Source organism: Vanessa cardui, chromosome 3 (genome assembly GCF_905220365.1).
Source record: "Vanessa cardui chromosome 3, ilVanCard2.1, whole genome shotgun sequence".
Lineage (NCBI taxonomy): Eukaryota > Metazoa > Arthropoda > Insecta > Lepidoptera > Nymphalidae > Vanessa > Vanessa cardui.
This window is the reverse complement of record NC_061125.1, coordinates 8,310,350-8,333,654: the sequence shown is the minus strand read 5'-3', so window position 1 is coordinate 8,333,654 and position 23,305 is coordinate 8,310,350. Positions and strand designations below refer to the sequence as shown.

The 23,305-nt window shown below is 32.1% G+C and overlaps 1 protein-coding gene across 4 annotated transcripts in view; it reads right to left on the bottom strand.

Moving 5' to 3' along the window:
* The window catches only part of LOC124543595 (protein TANC2), a 176,959-nt gene that overhangs the window by 3,972 nt on the left and 149,682 nt on the right, over positions 1-23,305 (bottom strand). For 2 of the 4 annotated variants that reach the window (XM_047121840.1, XM_047121843.1), the window contains exons 2-9: positions 15,536-15,949; positions 14,750-14,863; positions 3,196-3,371; positions 2,726-2,870; positions 2,200-2,328; positions 1,892-2,023; positions 1,607-1,812; positions 75-1,521 (exon numbers count right to left, since the gene is read on the bottom strand). In XM_047121840.1, coding sequence (XP_046977796.1) covers positions 75-1,521; positions 1,607-1,812; positions 1,892-2,023; positions 2,200-2,328; positions 2,726-2,870; positions 3,196-3,371; positions 14,750-14,863; positions 15,536-15,949 — 2,763 coding nt within the window. Of the gene's footprint in view, positions 1-74; positions 1,522-1,606; positions 1,813-1,891; positions 2,024-2,199; positions 2,329-2,725; positions 2,871-3,195; positions 3,372-14,749; positions 14,864-15,535; positions 15,950-20,593; positions 20,624-23,305 lie in introns of all 4 variants that reach the window. The other 2 variants (XM_047121844.1, XM_047121841.1) reach the window with 2 other exon arrangements.

Below are 23,305 nucleotides of genomic sequence, written 5' to 3'. Positions count from 1 at the left end.
TTGAATATTTAACTTTATGAATGTCTTATAAAACGGATTTTAGTATTAACGATAAAATAGTTTCTTCAGCTTACCTGACGCTATCAACATTCTAGCGACATCAGTGTGACCTCTTTGACATGCTAATGATAAAGCTGAACACCCTTGAGAGTTTGTCATTTCCAAATCAGCTCCGAACTCTATGAGTAATCCAACCATTGATATAATTCCTTGATAAGCGTACATGCACAATAATGGCGCATTTCCTAGACAATCGGTTATCTGATTTGGCGACCCTCCTGCTAATAACATTAGACGTGACACCTTCACATTTGGAGTGTATATATTCCTTAAGTTAGCAACAGCTTCACCGACATTTGCAGAACTTGTAGCGACCATATTGGCTTGCAAATCTCGAGGACATAACCCTAATTGTGCCGGGCCCATGTTTCTGTACATATGAGCTTTAAGAATGTGATGTCCTAATTCCATAGATTTTTCTGGGTCTAAAGGAGCCTGTACCCTTGATAGTCTAAAGGCAATACCACAATGTCCAGCTCGTAAGTCACACAAAAATTTGGAGCTTTCATTATCGTCGCGACGTATTAACCACTCCCTGAACGATGGATGGAAAAACATGTAAGTGTTATCAATACGCTTTACGAGAAAGTCGCTAAGACTTTCAAATCTGTGACAAAATTCTTCCCATGGCAAGAATGTGTCGACAAGTAAAGAGTTGACCGAATAATAGATTTCTACCAAAGTGAGCGGGTATAAGGCAGCTAAGCAAACACTCAATATGTGTGTCACCTTTTCAAACGACTGTACGGTGGGAAATCTTAAATTGAATTGCAGTAAAAATATTTGTGCCAGTGATATGGGTACAACTTTGTAATTTGTTGATTTCACAACTATGTGACTTCTTTCAAGAAGATCCAAAATTAGTTTTAAGAACAAGAAAGACCCTTGGCTCAAATGAAGAACGTATTGTGCAAACTTCATAACTGAGTTATGTACGCCTTCAGTTTTTCCGGTGGAACTTTTAATATTCGTCTCTATTATGGGTGCAGCTTGAACTCTTGCATTGAAGTATTCCAGTAAATCCTTATGTACATTGTCTGATTCGTCCAAACCCAGTCTTGTGTATGGCAATTGTTTAGTTAATTCAAGAAATTGTGTTCTAATAGTTGCCACAACTTTGAGCCATGACGGCATTTCAGGAACGTGTCTTATTAGAAAAGAAGCGATCGTATATCCGTGATCTGGTCTGTGATATTCAGCTTCGCAGAGACCATCAACAAGAATTATGCTGTTCGTTGAATCTATGCTTCCATTTTTTCGCAAAATTATAAGCGGTTCTATGATTCCTCTCATGAAAGCCAAATCGGGATCTGCAATGCATTCTTTTAAAGAGAGGCAAGCTAACAGATGCGGTTCGCTTAGTAGGTATTCTCTGTACGCTTGCAGCCTCGGTGCTTGGCAAAGTTGTGCTGCAAGTGAGTGGACGAATTCGCCTACTAGGCATGTGCTGTTGTTGTCAGCCTGTAAATAATAGGTTTTTGTTACACACATACTTTTTGTTATTAAGCAACAAACATTTTTGAATACAATACCGAGTCTGGCGTACCTGACAGAAATGATATGCGACGACTTGTGATGCTAAATGAGTGACCATTCCTGCTGCAACTTCTTCAGGCAAGACTTCCCTTATATCTGACTGCTCTCTTAGCTCCTCATACTCGAAGTTTCTTTTACGACCGAAGCACGAGTACTCAACGAGTTGAAGAATTAAGGCTGTCTTGCCTGTGCCTGGACAGCCTGATATTAGTATACCTGTAATGAAAGTTTGGTTTAAAATTATGAAACTACTGTTAATTTGGAATATCTGATTAACTGACTTCAAGTATCTTACCAGACGACGTCGACGCCAGTGCCTTTTCCATGTCTCTTATCAACCAATGCCTTCCAGAGAAGACATTTTCGTTTTCACTTGAAGGCACTTCGAAGAATAATGGTCGCAGAGTCAGTTGAGGTGTGGGGTGAACTATAATTATAAAAAAAAACAATACATTAAACTATCTTTACATGGAATTTGGATTTGTTTCAAATTCTTAAATTCTGATTCATGATACTTTGAAATAAACTTCGATTAATTTATTTATATTTTTATGAAATCAAACTTTATTTTCTGTGTGATATAAATAATCAATATTTTAGTACCTTTCTTTAATTCTGAAGATGTAGTAGATTGCTTACTGCTGACCCTAGCTGAACGTCTCGCCGCTGTCTTTCTGTTTTTAAAGAAGCCGCTCGACATTCGCGTCAATTCTTCTCGACCATTTTGCAACGCTGGAAGTAAAATTATGTAATCAATTATTATTGCTTTGCAAAATTGGTGATGGCAGATTGTAAATACAATGGAAGATGAGTCATATAATATTCATATGCATAAAAATATGAGGAAGTTGGAATATATTGTTAGTATGACTTAAATTAAATTATTTGATGTCAAAGGAAAGACAACGCATTACGCGGTCGATAGTTACGAGGTGCAGGTGTACCATCGATACACATTTAAACTATCCTAAGCCAATCCCTTACGAATGAAAAGAGTTCAGCGCATATTATAAAAAAAATAATATGCGCTGAACTCTTTTCATTATTGGCTCGCTATAGGTGAACTTATTTTGGATAACCTTTTTGGAAAAAAAGTCTAGAAAATATTTGGCAATTTTATATAACATACCATTAACAGAGTGCCTTCTGCTGCCAGGACTGGATGATGAACAGTTACTAGCGGCCGACAAGGACATGGACGCGAGGGAGCCGAGAGAGTCTCTGCCAATGGGAGTTGCTGCATCCACTTCTGATGAACCCGTTAGCGTTGATACCTTAAAACAAAAATCCGATAAGATTGTTACTGGCACAAGTATATACTACTCCTTGAGATTGGCATATTGATTATTTGTATAAAGCGATATCTACTCTTGTTGTCAAACCTGAATTACATTTTATTTGATTAGTTTGACTATAAGCTGCTGTCAATATTAATCGACGGAATCAGTCATCAGAATGCAAGTGAAGGTAAAATGTACATCACTTGGAAATAATTAGATAAATCTAATTGTATACGACCTACTTAGTCCACTTACACACGTGCCAATGTATGTGCACGTGTTGTCTTTGTATGTGTGTGTATATAAGAAATTAACTTACAGGACTTGTGTTATGGGATGCCAAGGTGTGTGCGTCTAAGGAGGCCAGTGACGTGCAACTATCACGGGATTTGTTCCGGGATCCTCGTCGCTCCCCCAGCAGTAATCCCAGACGCATGTAGAGATCATTCTGCCGTCTCGACTCGTATCCTTGCTTGATATGACCGCCTTCATCATCTGCAAAATATTTTACACGTTACTTCACGATATTTGATGTCGATGACATGCATCACTCACATTCCATGCTGGTGCTGTATTTGTAATGTGTATTATATAACAATATAAAACATTGAATGCGTTTTTATACAACTTAATATATTTCATTAACCTAGTAACTACGACATATAGGAATTTAAATAGAAAAAATACATTTTATGTGGCGTGTATATTACATTTATTTTTTCTTAAATTTACACATATATTAACACCCCATGCTTAAAAAATAATTAAGTTAGACTAGCAACACAAATAAACCAAAATTTGCAAATAAAATCATGCAACTATCGAATTGCAATACCTATTTGTATAAAAGTCATCGACATTAACAATTTATTTACAATAAAAGACAGTTTTATTATTATTCATATTTTTAATATACATATAACACTGGGTTTAATGTCATTTTTAATAGCAAAAAATATAATATAAATTAGTTTGAAAAGAACAGAACCATATTCCAACAGAATGAAGATATTCAAGTAGATTACCAGTGAAGGATCGTTTGTATCTCTTGGTTGTGAAGTAAGAAACATTACAATGAAATGAATATAGCAAATAAATTAATAATAGTCTAAATTTAAAAGCTATATATGAAACTCCGTTTATAAGTTTTTAAGTAATAATTTAAAACTTCTAATTAGACGTTCCAGTATAAGAATTTATCCACTATAATCCAATACAATATCCAGCATAAGATATAATATTGATGCGTTCACAATAATTGCATATTAATAAAATAAAAATGAGCTTTACTTGACGGTATGGCATGGGTCCAGCCTGTCTGGGTACAATTATCATATGTTCTAACAAAAATAAGCAATGCTTGTTATTGTTGTGTTTCGTTTTGAAGGGTACCAGTGTAATTATAGGCAAAAGTCATAATATCTTAGCTCCAAATGTTAATGGCGCATTGGTGATATAAGGAATGGCAGTCGTGACCACTTACCATCATATCGCCCATTTGCCCGCCTACAAATATCATAAAAAAAGTTTATCGAGCAAATAAAGTTCAATAACCTTTGACTTTCCTCTTTAATAAGTTAATCTTTTATTGTCTGTACGATACTAAATTATAAAAAAAAATAACGGAAACGGTTGTATATTCACATGGATTATGCGATATTGTAGCCAACGATTCCCACAGTATTTATTAAATTATGCTTACTTTCTTATCAACAATATGAGAACATGAGATCATATCTATTGTGCGCTAAAGTTAGCAAGAACTAAACTATAATAATAGATTCAAAAGTTCTATGAATTATTTTCCCTATTGTTATGGTTACTAAATAAAACGTTATGATATAAACGGTGATAATACGTTATTACATGGTGTTTAAAATGTAAGACTTTTTTAGACTGACAATATTAGAAGTACCCTTCATACTCCGTTCAGGAACCATTCAAACCAAAACATGCCAAGACAGTGTATTGATTGGAGTTAAAATAAGTAGCCAGTGGGTTTTACTCAATTGTTTCCGTAGAAATCCCTGCCGTAAAAGTTACAGGTGGGATTCAGTATCCCTTATTGGAATAGTGATAAAGATTTTGGTGAATTGTCATCAATATGCTCAAAACTAATTTCCATTATTACTATTTTTTATTTATTATTGGTCGTTTTCTTTCCTTTCGATTTGGTCGTTTTAAAATCCTACTTATATTATAAATGCGAAAGTTTGTGAGGATGGTTCTACGTATGTTTGTTACTCTTTCACGAAAACACTCCTGGACGAATTTACATGAAATTTTACTGTAATCTAAGATATACATCAGAATAACACATAGTCTACGTTTTAGAATGATTTTATGTATTAGTTGTCATATTATAACGATACATATAAAGTACCCGTGCGAAGCCGGGACGGGTCGCAAGTTTGTCTATAATTCACAGAATATTAGGGAAAGGTAGATAAGAAACGAAACGACGATACATTTTAAGGTATATTTTCCCTTCATTTCATAGTACGTGTATACTATGATTTGTTCTTTATATAATGTTTAAGAGTAGATATGAATTTTGTGATAACCAGTTTTATTATATCCCTATTCAATATTCCGATGAAACCTGTAGACCGTCAAATTAAAAAAAAAACCATTCGTCCATAAAAGTTTGGGATGATTTTGTCGGAGTCTGCGGTGTAAGACGAGACGTGCACCTGTTTATGTGGGAACTGGACTCAGTTCTGCCATTTTAATACGATACCATGTGCGGCCATGGAAAATACGTTACAGGAACAGATAAAAGGAGCAAGCGAAACTAACTGATAAAACATTTGTTTTCTAATACGATTATGGTATACAAAATAAAATATTTTGATAATCATAAAACTGCATAAGCAGCATTTGAGTACAGACCATATATTTTAAATAAATCAAAGATATATACCTATGTATATACTCCGATAACACGGAGGGACACACGCACAAATATAAAATACATATAAATTGAAATATTATTAGTGGATATTTATATTTATTTATGTAATAACAATAATAAACAGCTTTATTGCACACAGAAAATAAACAAAATACAAGAAAAAAGCTTAAAATCAAAATCACTACAAAAGTATGCAAAGGGCGGCCTTATCACTAAGTAGTGATCTCTTCCAGGCAACCCTACTGAAAGAGACTTACAAGAGAAAACATAGTGGGCTAGTGCATTAACAAATTAATGTAAGTACTTACTTACTTATTGTAAGTAAATGTGATTAGATATTAATTGAGAGCATCTTCCATAGTATGTTGTGATATTAAAGCATCTTTTTTTTATGTATATTACTCTATGAGAATACTTACAGCAATGCATTAAAAATGACAAATAGTTTCAAATGAAAAAGTAATAAAATAAATATAATAAACAATAATATTCGAAATATAGCACCCATAGAATTTTACAGTGATAGAAACGCTTCTGGATCACCAAAACAAAACAATAAAATTGCAAGCGACAATTTCATGGCTTCAGTCGAAGAGGAACGGACTGTGCATTCATTGTTAAACGATTTCCTTTGGCCGATTGTTCATGGGAAAGTGTTCGAATTATCAAAATGTCAAACTTTACTTAAAATAAAGGGTAATTAGTTAAATAATGCTTTATCTTCTTAATTGGAATCTCAATTCAATGTAACAGCAACAGCCTGTGCATTTCCTACTGGGCTATAGCCTCCCCTCCCCTAGAGGAGAAGGTTTATAACATATTCCACAATGCTGTTCCAATGCGGGTTGGTGGAATAGTCAATGTATCAGGCAGTATTCTTACTAAATATTTGATATATGTTGCAGAACAATTGATAATATATGCTATATAATTCATATACCAATACTACCAACTCATATGCTATGAGTTATCACTTATATGGTTGCCTGGATGAGATCGTAGTGTAGCGTATGTATAAGGTTGCTAAAATTGTAAGATACTTTTATTAAGGGTGTATCCATGTTTTGTATTTTTTCCCTTCAGTGAAACATCAAAAAATCATAACTAACATTTGAGAAATATAACTATTTCATGTTAAAGTATGTAGTAGTAGTAGTATGTATCTGTCCTTTTCTGTATATTTATTATTATATATTAGTAAGAGAGAGCACAGGTCGTGAGACTTGAGAAATTGCTCGCATAATTTATTGTTTTCGTGAATCAACGAAACATTCGTAGTCATGATTCAAATTAAACGTATAATTAGAATAATAATTGTACGGCGACATTCGAATTATTCGCTGTAGAAAGTTATCTCGAGACATTAAAACGCTCTTTAACTAAATCATTGTACTTAATATAAGTGAATAAGGTACAGTAGGAAATGCAACTATTGTTATTTTACAACGTAATAAAGATCTATTTATGATTAGGGGTTTTTTATTTTCAAAAGTAAAATTTTGTGAATATTTCGTGTGCATCTTAACCGATGATTGTGGATTCAAACCCAGGCAAGCACCACTATACATATGCGCTTAATTTGTGTTTATAATTCATTTGGTGCTCGGCGGTGAAGGAAAACATCGTGAGGAAACCTGCATTTGACTAATTTCATCGAAATTCTGCCACATGTGCATTCCACCAACCCGCATTGGAACAGCGTGGTGGAATATGTTCCAAACCCTCTCCTTAATGGAAGAGGAGGCTTTAGCCCAGCGGTGGAAAATTTACAGGCTGTTACTTTACTTTTACTTTTTTCGTGTAATAAGCTTTGAAGCTTTTCATTAGCAATGTTGACAATATTATTATCATTCAATAGTTTACAAAATAGAAACAAAATATTCAAGCAACTTTATTTATAACGATAATATACAAAATACATTTCGAATTGTTTCAATAAAACTGTCGTAATATTTTTAATTAATCTTATGAATAACAAACAACGTTTTAGCGTCTCATAATGCTAATGATATTATTCAAATAAATGTCTTGTTGTATGTGGGTCAGTTTGTTCGTGACCACGTCAGGTGTAAACTGGAAGTCAACTGTATAAAGATTGCGATAGTATTTGTAACAAAGACAAATATTAAAATATCTGGGAATATATATTACTGTTTCAAATAGGTGTATTATAATCACTTGAATACACTGTTTTGACCAAAGTCCTTAACAGCTCGTATATATTTTAATGTTCGATACTAGACTAGACATTGTTAACTTTGCCGTTTCGTAAATTCAAATCGTTTATAAAAAATACATTGGTAAAAAAGGCATATATCAAATTTTGTAGACGATAAAAAATCGTGGAATTAATACCTGTTGACTACCAGGCAGGATATATTAATTAAAATAATTGTATTAACTAACATGACTTTGTATTTTTTAAATGTTGAAGAAGAGTAACTACTGAGTTTCTAGCCGGTTCTTCTAGGTAGAGTCTACTTTCCGAAACGGTGGTAGCTTCACTTAATTGTTAAATGACGATTCAAAAGTGCTTGTAAAAGCCCACTTGAATTAAGTTTATTTTGATTTTGATTTTGATAGAGGCCTCCGATCTAGGCAAATTTAAGGTAGGTAATACTGTAGGTAATACATGGCAGATTTTCGTCCATGTGTTATAAAGTTATTAGTTGTTAGTTGTTTTTTATGTGTGCTAAAGTTTATTATTATAAAATTAATGGGTTTATAGATGACTGATGATTATAAAACTCAGGAACTCACTGCGTTCATTATGCTATTTTTAGGTCTGTATGTCCTTCAATAGCGTCGAAATCGGAGTTACTTTAATTATTACTTACTAACGAATAACCGGGAATAAATCCTTTTCGTATTTGCTGCTATTGCAGCACTGTGAAAACGCAACTTACTTCCAAATTTACATATATATAACAATATCTTACGATAGTGAAGAGGAATCGCTTTTGGGTGTGTCCCCATATATGTATGTATGTAAGCTGTTATAGATGTAACTGTGTTAAGAAAATTGTTTCAACAAACTATTGACACAGATACGGTTTTTCATTAGATTAAAAGCATTTACATTAGACTTTCATTAATCACCAAAATTTCCCAATTGTTTCAATAGACAACCCTAAAAAGCAAGTTACTCAGTAGTACTTTTTCAACAAAGGTTAAAACGTTATGTTTTAAATAAAAACTTTTACGTGATATTACTTTACATTAAAAATAAGATAATATGAAATCAAACGCGCATAAAACCGATGAAATATAATACTATAATTTTAAATATCAACTAACCATTGTAAGTTGTAACCGGAGTCGTTGAGCGGAACACTTAATTTTGTGGTTCTTAATGAATTATATTTAAGCCGAGTTAAAGATAATTAAAGGTAACGGTTCATGCTGCATTTACGCTTATGTATTAATATATACAATCTTGAAAATCTGATTTCGTATTTGCATTAACACAATTTATTTAAAATAGTATTATAATATTCTAATTTCGACGCAACGTTTGCATAAAATGATTGAAACGGTAAAGTGAAACATGAAATATATTGTTTCATTTCAAAATATAAGTAAATGTATGTATAATTTCTTTTTACAGGATCTATTTCGAAATTCATATTTGCAAATGTATATTAAATTAAAAAATACTAGCGACCCGCCCCGTCTTCGCACGGGAGCAGTATGACATCACAGCAGAAACTTCTAAAATTATCAGTGTTTCTTTACGAAATTGTATCTATCTATTAAAAAAACACATCAAAATCCATTGCGTAGTTTTAAAGATTTAATAATATATAGGGACAAAAAGCGATTTTGTTTTAAACTATGCAATGATTATTGTAAAAAAAATATTTTAAATTGTATATTGTTTTCTTTTATTATTTTTGTCAATAGTTTGTATTGTATATTTACAATTAAATCCGGATATAATGCGTTTTGTTATTAGTAATATATCCGCATTTAATTGAAATGGAAGTTTTATTTAAATTTATCATTTGATTATAGATTTACATTAGAATTAATTTTAGATTTATATTAGCACGATAAAATTGTGAATACTTTACATTGCTTAGACAATAAATGACGCATCTAACAAACGTGTCTATGGAGCAATGGAAAAACTCCTGGAAAAACTCTTCGATGGTATTCCATATTTAAAAAACGGTGACTAAAAATCTCATTTACTGTGTGAGAAAATATTGGGGCAATGACCTTTTGTATTAATTCTTGATACGTACAAAACATTGGTGCAAAAGTTCAGTACAATGACCATGACAATAGTCTCTCACATCACATTGTACAATTCAATTGTAATTACAACAGTTTGTAGAATATTTTGACACCAAGAACACAGAACCTTGTATAAATGGCATAAATGGAGTTCAAGTTATTTAAATAGAATTAATTATATGATCATATGTAGTAGACGGAATGGCTTACAATATTGGAATATGACAACAGTGTGTTTTTTTTTTACTTTTTTGTCATTTATATAAAAACTATTTGGAAGAGTATCTTTTTTAAATCACTATGAGGTGCCTAATTTACGCTTAAGGCTTACTGAGTCATGATAGATTTTAAACAATGACGAAACGTCTGCCATTATGTTAACGGATTCTTCTACATATGACCAAAATTCAAAACTAAAGGTCATGTGTAAATTAGACGGCGTCATATTGAATAGCGATACCATTTCAACGATAGTCCCTGTTTCGAGTTTGATGGAGTGACGGACGGGCTCTGTCAAGGCCTCACACGACGTTAGTGCCTACAGTTATTTGATACGCTTGACGGGTCTGTTATTGTTTTCAAAGGTCACAGAAAGTATTACCTTTTATCTATATTTAAATTACATTTGACAAAGCTTTATAGGTCTGAATATTGTATTGGATTTTATGACGTTGGGGAATTTGTAACCACTCATAAAAATTAATATATCACCTTTAAAATATTATCGTATTTAAATGAGTAATATTTTAATAAAAAAAATAAGTTTTTAATATGAATCAAATTCATACACATGGACTTGTTTTGTATCGTAATTTAAGTATTATGTATAAATAAGATTACAAAAAAAAAAAAAAAAAATATTTTATAGACCCAACTTTTACAATTCTGAATCGCAAATAAAGCAATCAAGTTCAATCTGGTTGAAATTAAAAAACGAAAACCCTTTAAATGTCGCACAAAACGCTTCCATTCCATTATTCGTTCAAACAATCGTTCGTTCTGCATTGGGTATCGTTATAGCTCAGTCCTCAGTAAAGATCGACAGTCCGAACAATACCTGCCCACTTAAATTTTACGGGTTACGAGGTCTTGTCTGCAGTTTGACGTGACACTTTAAGTTTCGTTAAAAGAAATGTTACACAATGAGCGTCACAAGCGTAGAGCGGAGTATAGCGCACGAGCGGAAGAGGTAGCGTGCGCTTCAGTACGATACGCTACGCTTATAAGATAATTGTACATCCAATTATGATATCCTCACGTGGTTGAAAATATTCTAACGTGGAATTATATTATTGAAAGAAATTATAGTATTATAACATTGTATAAGTAATTATATCGGAATTAACATTTATTTTCGGATATAAAATACTCTTGGCTATAGAGGTCTTGATATCGCTATTCTATATCCATTACTAAAACTCAAATCTAATAGATAAGTACAGTGTACAAAATAAAGTTATAGCGCTATTAAGAGTACATACATATATTACCAAATAGTACCATATCTTGATCGAAAGATTTAACATACCCAGAAATTATTATTAGATAGTCATTTATAAATATTATACATAAGATTTCTAAAATAATATTTTAAAAACCGTTTTTTCCCCACGGTCCGCTAGCTTGTGTTCTTTGCCCTCATTTTTGGTCCGTTTTAAATGATGCAAGTTCTACATCTCGTTTTAATGGCTGCTTACTGACCTTCTGACTTTTCTTCCCATTGACAATTGTGCCGTTATATCAAGTCGTGTGTTAACACTTGCAACATTGGTTATCTTTTAATTACGTAATAAATGTCATTATACTAATGTCTAGATTTCTTACGACGCAATTTATAAAACACTGAAAGGAGACTTTGATACTTTACACATATTTAAATGACAACAAACTAATTTTCTTTTGTTTTTTTCAATGTTAAACGTTAATTGATTATTTTAGAAATAAGTTTCGATTATTTTCCGAAAATGTCATCTAAAATTATTATAAATCGTCTAGAAAATAAGTCAATTTCCAATTCTTATCATCAAGAAGCTAAAGAGACCTTTGGCCCTTGACTTTGAAATTAAGATTAATATTATTTACAAACATATAGACTGTAATTATTTATTTATACCTAATAATCTCGGTATAAAGATTGGTAAGTTTTTCAAAGAATTTATTTTGTCTAAAATACGATTATCCAATAAAAAATTTTACATTTCCATTACCCATCATCATCCCTCTACCAACAAAGGGATGATGAAATAAATATTAGAAAATAAATTTGGAAAAAATTAAATATTTTAAGCAATATTTAATTGTTAATTGTAACGAGATTTGTATTACGAGTCCAAAGTCGATTATCACGATATTATTTTGCATCGTCTGATTGACACTCCACGAGGGACGAAGGCAGTGAGGGCGTCTTTCACCTTGTTCTATATAACCGAAACGACAAACCCACTCAGCGTGAACAATCCGTCCAACCTTCGCCCACAACAATGCTATTGACCGACAATTTGTCAGATTATTCCGGATTAAATACCTCAATCAAACTGCAAGATAGAGGTATAGGTTTGAAAAAGGGAAATATATTCCTCCTATTTGGCTTGTTGATAAAGTAATAACTGTTAGTGTGTTTCTGTGCCAAGTCGATTGGTGTGATTGGTATTGGTACATGCACATTATATTCGTTGGAAGTTGAAAGTTGGAACTTGTTAACAATAGCTACTCTATTGGAATAGAGGGTATATATGACACCAAATCGACATATTTTTCTTTTCATCTGGATACTACGAATAATTCTTCAATTACTTTGAATTTTTTTTCATTCACTATGGTCTCTTTTAAATAGCCATATAGTTTATATAAATTTATTGTATTTCCTTTAGCTTTACAGATTGCTAAGTGTTTCTATGTTAAGACGTTAGTTTGTATGTAAATAATATTTGTTGTCCAATTTTGTACATTTGTGAGCATTTATAAAATGTATGATATTCTATGGAAATGTGATAAATTGTAACTGGGCAGTGTTGGTAATTAAATTAATTTTGAATAATTGAATGCAGATACAGCTAAAGAAGTAAATAAGCCACCTTAAAAAATAAGAGAGGGTTCGAGATCTAACTGATCTAGTGTAGATCTAGAGTAGCGGATTTTTATTTGGTGGTAATCAAAGATATCTAAATCTATGGATGAATTTCAATGAAGTAATGCACGATTTTTACTATTGTTATCTGCTTAAGCTAAGTGTAATTGTTCGCATCAACGTAACATATAAACATTAAATGAAAAAGATTAAGCAGACTCTTATGTATTTACGCCCGCCGCCTGCCAGATGCTAAGCTTGGTAACTAACCTTGGCAAGGACCTTGGAAATGGTTTTGCTGGATATGAATGTGCTTAAAAAATACTCATTACTCACTACCTATGTAGGTTGAATCTGTCTGAACTACAAGACTATACCATATTGGGTTTAGGATATTCTTAATCACGACAATCATATGACAGGCAAAACTATATGTTAATTTATGATGAAGCCGTCGACAAAACCTCATTTACAATAAATCCGACATGAAAATGACAAGCTTACACTAAAACCCTAATCTTGATAATTCCTTTAGCAGTTTAGCCATACATATTGTATGCTAAATCTGGGGTATAAAAGGAGTTAGAAAGGCGACTAAAGTTAACCATAATATCCTCGAATGGTCAGCGACGATGTTCGTAAGCGATAAACTTGTTAACTTTAAACGCAATACATGGCTACTTGTTATGTACGCATTATTCAAAATTGCTCCGAGACAGGAGCAGCCATCTTGTTTCGTCATCATGTTAAATCACATTTAAATTGCCTTTGGAATATATTTCTATTTGGTGGTTGGTGTGTATACAAAATATAAGTATAAAATTAAGGTTAATTTTTGTCTTTATCATATTTTAAGATCTTTTATAGAAGTGATATGAGATGTGGTTGTAATATGATTATACGTAAGTGTATATTAAAGTATATGACTCTCTGTAAAACAACTATATGGACTATTAAATATTATACGAAAAACTGTAATTGACAATGGAAATTTTATAAATTTCCAAAATAATAAACCTCTCTCATAGTGTTTTAGCCTCTTCTTCATCTTCATCACATCTTCTCTTTACTCTTTTGTAAATAAATCAAACACTATTACAAAGCCTCAAATCATGCGTTGAACCAAAGACTCTAGTGTTGGTAACTGACAAGCAAATGATAAAATTGTCGATTAATTTAACACAACCTATTGATAGCCAATTATATCGATATGTTAACAGTTACAATGAATAAATTAGCATTCGCAGATATGGAGATGTAAGCTTGTAAATAAAAAAAAATAAAAACACGCAAATTAAACACAGATGTAAAACCAAACAAAAAACTGGTTTCGATAAAAAAGCTGTGCATCAAATAACCGAGACGACTGGCAAATGCAAACAGGCAAAAAGATGTGCAAAAATCGAGCGGCCGTGCCCGATTGGGCTCGAAGGAATGTGGATCGAATACCGACAGAGGTATTTGTTTTGAACATAAATAATTAGAACATTGTAAAGCTCGACTTTGACGTCGTATATCTTATTTAAGAGACTGTGCATTTTTAAAGCGATTAGCCATGATTAATTTGAGGACTTTTCTTTAACCTTATTTGTTTAGGATGTAATTAATCGTTCCACATTCCTTCAATAGACTTTTACTATTATGTTGCCGTGCCTGTCAATTGGTTGAGTCCGTGAGGAACGGAGGAATGAGCGGACCACAGCGATCTTATTTTATTGAACACAAGACTTGGCCACGCCGCACTCCTGGGACCCTCCTCCGGTAATCCTGTTAAAATATACCCAACAAAATAATTCTACACTCATTTGATTATTTAAACTAAAATATTGGACTAGCATTTATAGTAATTTTGAAGATAATAAAATAAATATACGTTAAAGATTTCTGTTACACATTTATGAACAGAAATGTTATTCGATTGATTAAGAACAGTAGCGCCCGAGCAAGTGTTGTATTGAATTTAAACTATAATTTATTGAGCATGCAGCTGTGATCAAACTGCTTTATATTTCGACGGGACCGGAATGATGTAATTAATGGAAATCGAAAATGTACCAGATAGTGTGATAATGTTCGCCGGCCCGCTGTCTGCGCGGGCAGGATTGCAAAAGTCTGATCTGTACCTAAAGTAATAAATACGCTAGGCAGACAACCGGTCCCTTGCGGAACCCCCTACGTACATCCGGCGGGGACGCGTGGGCTAGGCGCAATTGTCATTCACCATTACTTACGTCTCGAGGAATCCTCGTTTCTATGCTCATAAAAGAATCTAGTCGAAAAGTGAGAGGCTTCGTGAATGAAATTTTAGTCGAACCAAGATATTAATGGAGTAAAGTGCATTGCGTGCGCAGTTAGGGCTTACGCAACGCAATGCAGTACGGAGGCCGCCGTGGTCCCACAGGTATGCAAATGAAAAGATGGCGTGCGATAATAGCTTACCAGAAAGAGGCACGTGGTTTTCATGTGAATGGCGACTGCTACGTTGGCCAAAAGGACTCCGTAAGGATTTGGGACTCAGAAAGAATCTTCTCCTCGTGTGCGGTGGTGTGGGACAGCTTTGCGCTAGACTCGATGGTTGTTTCGGTGGTTTTGGAAGTCGCGTCGGTGACTGCCACTCCTGATCGACTTGTCGCTGTGGTGACGGTGTATACCTCTCCATGACTTGCCTCCTCCCTTGACTTTTTCTGGCACATATAGGGCAGGCTTCGTTTCTGAACATGCAGGAATAGCACCGTTCATGACCGCACGTGTCAATCAACTTTCTCTTTTTACCCTTATCAAAGGGCATATTACAACTTGGACAAGTCGTGCCGCCAGTTTCGCTATCCAATAATTGTCGTAGCGCTGCTAAATCTGGAACAAAAAAAAAACAGATAAATAAATTGTTAGTATTATGTAGTTAAATATTATTTAAATCAGATGTTTAAGGTAAAGTCTGATGTCATTGTAGAATTTCGTATGGAAATTTATTTAAGCCTGAATATCCTTGTCGTTACCTTGTGGAGGATAATTGCACAATTCATTTTATGCGAGAATGTAGTACAAGCAATTACATATAAATGAACACGTAGAATTAAATGTAGGTGATTTAAACTTGAACGAGATTAATTATAACTTAAAGCATATGTTTTTTAACTAAAATGTTCGTTATATCTTCAATGTATTATATGGTATTATACTCTGAAGATTACAGCAGTTTTTAATTAATTCTGATTTATCGACTTGTCCGATTGCAGTGAAATTCGTAATGAACATCTTCCCAAGATTTATATCAATTTCAAATTAAGCGATCCGTTAATCAAATATCTTTAGCACATCGTAATTAAATTTCAATGTCGCGAAATGTAAGTGTGTGTGTTCACTCTTATACACCCTTTGTAAGTCTTGATTTAAACAGACAAATGACATCGTAAGATTGACGGCAGTACGCGCATGCGTCGAAATCTTTAGGTATTTTGCAGGTCTTAATCTCTTTTTAAGTATTCGTCGCGCAATATATGCGTATTTAAAGAAAAAAAGTTTTTATGATACAAAATATAAGAGTTAAAGTTTAACGATCGTCAACTTGATTTATTATTTTCTTGAATGGTCAATTTCTTGTAAACAATATTTTGCATCAGCTGGTTTAAGAGCCCGAGGCACGCTTTCCTTTTCTGACCTTTATGAGAACAATTTTTTTGCACAAGCATTAATCTGATCTGAATAAATACGGCCGAATTTAACGCGTATAATTATTGCATTAATCAGAAAACAATGTATAATCAATCAAGTTGTAAAAATTGAATTGTATAATTTCGTAAACTAAATTTGTTGAAATTTTTGTAAGGATGTTGATAATATTTATAAATAATAGTTACTTATGTTCTAAATCATTTGAAAGAACACTAACTTAATGTGAGTACGAATGTCTAATGTTTTTTTACTTTTACGAATGTCGATTTCCGAAGTACATAGTGTGGCTTCAAACAGAACGTTATTTGTACGACGTATTCCATACAATCAATTAATTATTACACTTAGAATGTCGTTTGTAATAAAAATTAAGATTTCACTTAAAAAAAAACACCATTTTCATTTCATTCATGCTTATATAGCTCCTCCAATGTCCATAACTCATATTTTTTAACTTACAGTAATAACCGTAATTTGGTCGTATTAAAATTTGACGGTACACAATTAACTAGAGTGCTGTTATTTAGCATTTATTAAGACATTATATTCCATACAAAGTTACTTTCTTAAAATTACAACGAATTTGGTTCATATTTATTATTTTGGAACTCTCACAATGATTAAGCATTAAGTATTTTATTCTCCGAAATTCTATACAAAATGTCTTATTAATGTAATAGCCCATTTCTGTAATGTACTTACGATTGAAAGCCAAATCAAAGAGAACAATGGCGTCATTATTATATTAATATAGATTTGCTTGAATTACCTAAATTATTATGAAAGTAAGTATAAAAATAAGAAAAGCTTCTTATTTTTAGTTCGCTTCTTAAGGCATAATAAATTAATAGGTTTAAAAATGTGGCAACATCCACTATATCAAATTTCATTTGACGTGATTTAGATGATTGATTAACGCCTTTGCGTTCCAATCGAGATTTTTACATATAGGCGGACAGAAAAATGATTACAGACATATTGTATATACTTATTATTTATTATTTGTAATACATTACGATAAATCTTAAATACTTGTAAAGGCTGAAGACCTAAAAGAATGTCTTGATTCAAGTCCCTGTATGTTCTTGTATAATAATAGGATTCTCCAGGAAGATTGTACTAAGCTGTCCCTGTTATTCCTATAGTGATGAAAAGAGACAGCAAATGCCGCCTTTTGGATAGCTAACGTCTGTCTGGGTCGGCAGACGTTGACTCATACTTCATTTCAAGGTGAAAGATTCACTGAATTGAATGTTTGATATGAAAAAGTTCATACTTATTTGTATACTTTATTTTGAATGATACTATTTCTTTTTATTATGCTTTAGATGACCAATATATGCGTCTACTGAGTATACTTCATTGGGGATTGTTATTATTTTCATAAATTACACTTACATTTGCATAACCATAGAGGAAAAAAGTAATAACATGTTACCACTAGACTTAGCAATACAGGATGATATTAATTTTATCAAATAGTAATTTTATATTTCGTTGCTCAAAATTAAATTAAATTTTGAAACATTCGATTATTAAAAAACATTCTATTAAGAGTTTAAACTCAATTGCTCCATCACAACTTATAATAGTATATACATATAAGTAGACTCGTAACACATTTCTGTCTGGCCATAATTTAAAAACAATAAAAGATTCTAAGTGTTTTTTTTTTTAATATTTTCGTTCGGGAATTATTTATTAGCCACAAGTCACCTCAATATGGAGTCTAGACTGCATAAGAGCACAAGTGTGTGTGTAAACACAGAAATATTCACCGTTCTCTCTTACGCTCATAATATAACATAAGTGCAATCTTTTCAAGAAAGATTGAGAGGTGAAACCGTTAGTCCTGAAATTAACTGTTTTCTAAGGAACGGGAATAAATCCTGTCAAATTCCAAATTTCATTTTGGTTGACCGTCAATTTTTTGACATAAAAATCCACTAAATTTATTTTAATAAATATAGGTACCTATAATTAATGAAAAACAATGTTGTCGTATATTTTCGATATTATACTTTGCCACTCAGACGGAATTGCGAGCATTAGCTAGTTGCTAAACATATCGTAAGAACTTACTGCGTAAAATATGTTTGCAGGTGCAATAAATCTTGTTTTGATGTTTTATTACATACAGCTATTATAATAAATAGCCATAAAACGTTCATAGAACATTGAAACCAATTATATTTAATTTACTTTTAGAACGTGTAAAAAATATTTCGTTTCGAGTTATGAGAAGCGTATTTTCATCAACACAACGGATACTAGTAATTGGTCTTGTTGCATATATTTTTACAACTGAAAATCTAGTGAAAGTCTAACTACGTACACTATGTAACAAATATATGATATTCATTTGTTTCGAAATGACTTTCGAGTCAGCGAGTGATTACATCTGAACTACATAGCAGTAATACGTAGATATAATTCAATTATCTATACATATAATAAAATTGGTCTGTTTGTAATAATAAAAGAGCCCTTTTATACTTAATGTATATGAATGTATACACGATACATATACCAGAATAACATTTTTTACAATTTTTATCTGTCTGTTTGTTCCGGCTAATCTCTGGAATGGCTGGACTGATTTTGACGGGACTTTCACTGACAGATAAATGGTAAAATAAGGAGTAACTTAGGCTACAATATTATTATTTTTTTTTTGTTAATTTCAAACGCGTACAAGATCGCGGGAACAGCTAGTTGTAAGTACAAACCTTCACAAAGAAGTATCTCGGCAAGTGAAACACGAACTGCCCTATTAGTCAGAATTATAACAATAAATCTACTCATAAAATTTTAAGACGCTGTAATTGTAATATTAAAGACACGCATTATAATAGTTATGACGATAATAATGTAATGTACTTCAACTTTCACAATATTTTAATTATTAACTTGTGTTGTACAACTTTTCTGAAAAATTGGTTAAATAATAAATATTTATGTCGTTTTTTATGTTTCATTTAAGAGTAAGTACTGAGAAAAGATCGGTGGCAGAAGCAACCTGAGGCTAAAATTATAAAAAATACTCAAAATCTTGGTAACTATTTTACGTGGCATATAATAATAATAATTTCAAAATTACTTGCAATGTTTACTTAAAGATAATAAGCGTGTATTAAGTTATTATGAAACTATTTATGTTTGTATGGATCATATATAATAATAATATGTTTCTGGGATTATTTTCTGGTTTGTCCGTCTGTGAATTTAGGCGTATGTGTATGAAATGTTTCAATTTAATGTTATGTTATGGTCATGTGTCGTCATTTCATCTCATTGTCCTGACTCATGGGTTAATTGGTATTTGCGTAAATGAATAGCTGTTTTAATTATATAATTAGAGATATTACTGTCAGTTAGTCATATCCTAGTGTACTATTAAAATTTTATATATAACAGCTAGCTCATATACTTCCGAATTTATCATGATGATTTAAAATGTACAAGTCTAGTAGTACTCCTAGATTTTTAATAAAATACGGTTTCGATTCTATTTAAGCACAACGACATATTTAATGTTTTTTTTTTATTTCATTTTCTTTCCGTCGATGGAGTGTTATGGCATTTAAGTATCGAATTTTTCCTAACAAGAGTCGACGAAAGGAATCACTGTATAAGCATTAAATTTTTACACTCAATGAATACAAACATATTGCGATCAGGCGTTAAAGTTACATAGGCAAATACGCAATATACAGCTATTATTAGAAATTAGAAAAGGTATCAAAACACCCTGTATTATTATTGACGTTTTAATAAACTAAGTTAGGAATCAGTTTATTAGTTATGTAGTGAATATCAACTCACAAACATGTAGTTTCTCCTACAATCCGGTACCTAGGGCAGAAGAAATATTATTCAAATTTAATTTGAGACTAACAAAAAATAATATTCTATTAAACTTTACGAAGAAAATGAAATTTAAAAAAAAGACTGTATAATTTTATAATTATTATCATGATATACTTAGTGTATACATATATATTTATTTGTAGTGTGATCTTGTTTATATGTCGCTTTTACAGAAAAAAAATCATCGGCCGTGGCGGATTTCCCGCGAAAGTTGGCGTACTTATCTATACCGAAAGTTGTCTATGGAGAGTACATCTCGAAGATATCTATAGAAATATGTATGTCCGCCATATGTATCTTTTATTACTAGTAAAAGTACCAATGGTAGTAAAAGTATAATTTGTACAACGGGTTTTGAAATATTTATCGATATTTGAAAAGTCCGTTACAAAAAAGGCGTAGAAAACTATAAAATATTACCACGATAAGGTATTCATTTGACCAACTAATTGGGCAGTAAGATCTGTATCGCAGTGATTGGTTTATGATATTTGTTTAAATTACGTGTGTGTGTTAGAATAGAAAACACAGGTAGCTATTAAGGTTATAGTATTTTTAGATTTATATCCAAAAGAGAGCTTAGTCCACTATGTCGTTTGTTGTACGTCAGTTTTAGTTGGTGGTATGATTTTGTACAAGTTCGATGGTAGGTTAAAACCATTGATTAGATTGTGTTCCGGTGTACAGGTAGAGTGAGTAGAGTGACGAGTCGAGATGGCCCAGTGGTTAGAACGCGTGCATCTTAACCGATGATTGCGGGTTCAGACCCAGGCAAGCACCGCCGATTCATGTGCTTAATTTGTCTTTATAATTCATCTCGTGCTCAGCGGTGAAGGAAAACATCGTGAGGAAACCTGCATGTGACAAATTTCATAGAAATTCTGCCACATGTGTATTCCACCAACCCGCATTGGAACAGCGTGGTGGAATATGTTCCAAACCTTCTTCTCAAAGGGCGAGGAGGCCTTTAGCCCAGCAGTGGGAATTTACAGGCTGTTGTTGTTGTTTGTTGTACAGGTAGAGTGAGCTCGTGTAAACATGAATAAGTCTAACATCTTAGTTATTTAAGTAAGGTGGTGTAATGGCGTTATTACGAATGGTTATTTTTTTACAGCAGCTATGTCTATGAGCGAGGTTGATGATTTAACATCAGCACCAGTCACAGTACGGATTTATTAAATAGTATTAAATTTAAAATCATTATTCCAATAACTAATATAAATCATCTTTTCGCGGTTACATGACATAGTTAATTGAAATAATAATTTAATTTTTATATATTTGATATGCTAATAATTTATTTCTTTATTGTTTGTTATTTATTGTTAATAGAAATCAATAAAAAATCGATACCTACACTGGGACTGAATATTATATATAAGAATATTATATATAAAAATTATGAAAATACAATTTTTATCTTTCTTATATTAATTTAGCCTGAATGAAACGGTAACTCGAAGTTACGCAATGCAACTGTTAAGATCCTTCTTCTTGAACTATAAAATGTAGGTACTGGCTCTACTAGTTATATTCTTATGGTTCCAGTTGCTTCCGTTTGATTCAATATGCTTTACGATTTTGAGCAATTATTGATATTGAATGATTTGAAATAATATTAAAAGTATTCAAATATAAGGGGTATGGAAGGATGTCTCGTACGTTTTCTAAGATTTTATTACGTTATACAATAAACCATATTACATAGTCTTACACATAAAAGACTAAGAAAATTTTAAAACCAGTTGAGCAAAATAGGTTTAATGTTCAACTTGTTTTGTTCAACACATACTAAACGAAGTTAATATAAAAGTAAATAGTGTACAAGTACATCATACATTTCACTCCGTGTAATATTTTGAGATCTGACCTGCGACCTGCAATGGTATTTTATAGGAATACTAAATTATGAAACAACGTGTTTGATATTTTGTTTTCAAAACCCACAGGCATTTAGATCTGTGATAGTAGAGGCGTAATATTAAATGGGTGTGTTTAAGATCAGCGAGGTTTTGTAACAAAACGTAATAATAATAATTTCTTTTTCTGTATATAAATATATTATGTATTTAGCTCCAGTATTGAGTCTGTTACATCTAGTGTCAAATAGAGCATATTCTTTTAATTCAATAATCCTGTATTCAAAAACTCTATGCAAACGAAGTCACGGCTTATAACTCGTATAATATATCACATTTATATAAGAGTAGTCTCTATCGAAACGTAATCGGCTTTGAGGTTCTGTAAGTAAATAATATGACAGGCTGTGATGAGGAGATAAAGCGTAGAGCAAAATTAAAACCGGATACATAGATTTGAATAACGGTTATCTACGAAAATGACATACATCGGTACTCTCGTACAAATTCAGAACAATATTTCAGACTAATTCGAAATACAAAATTTATTATTTAAATTAAATTAAAAACAGTTTTGTATGATATTAGCCTAGTAGGCTTGTAACCAGGTTATCTATTATTATTTAAAAAATATATGTATTTATTTTCATCAGTGCTCACCTACAGTTTTTTTAAACATTTATTGCAAAAGTAAATGAAAGAAAAGATTTCGTTTTGTATATTCGACATAATTTGGAATTTGTGGTGGAATTCCGAACTCGAACTAAAGTTCCAATCAAACTTCCCAAATTAAACATAATAATTACTC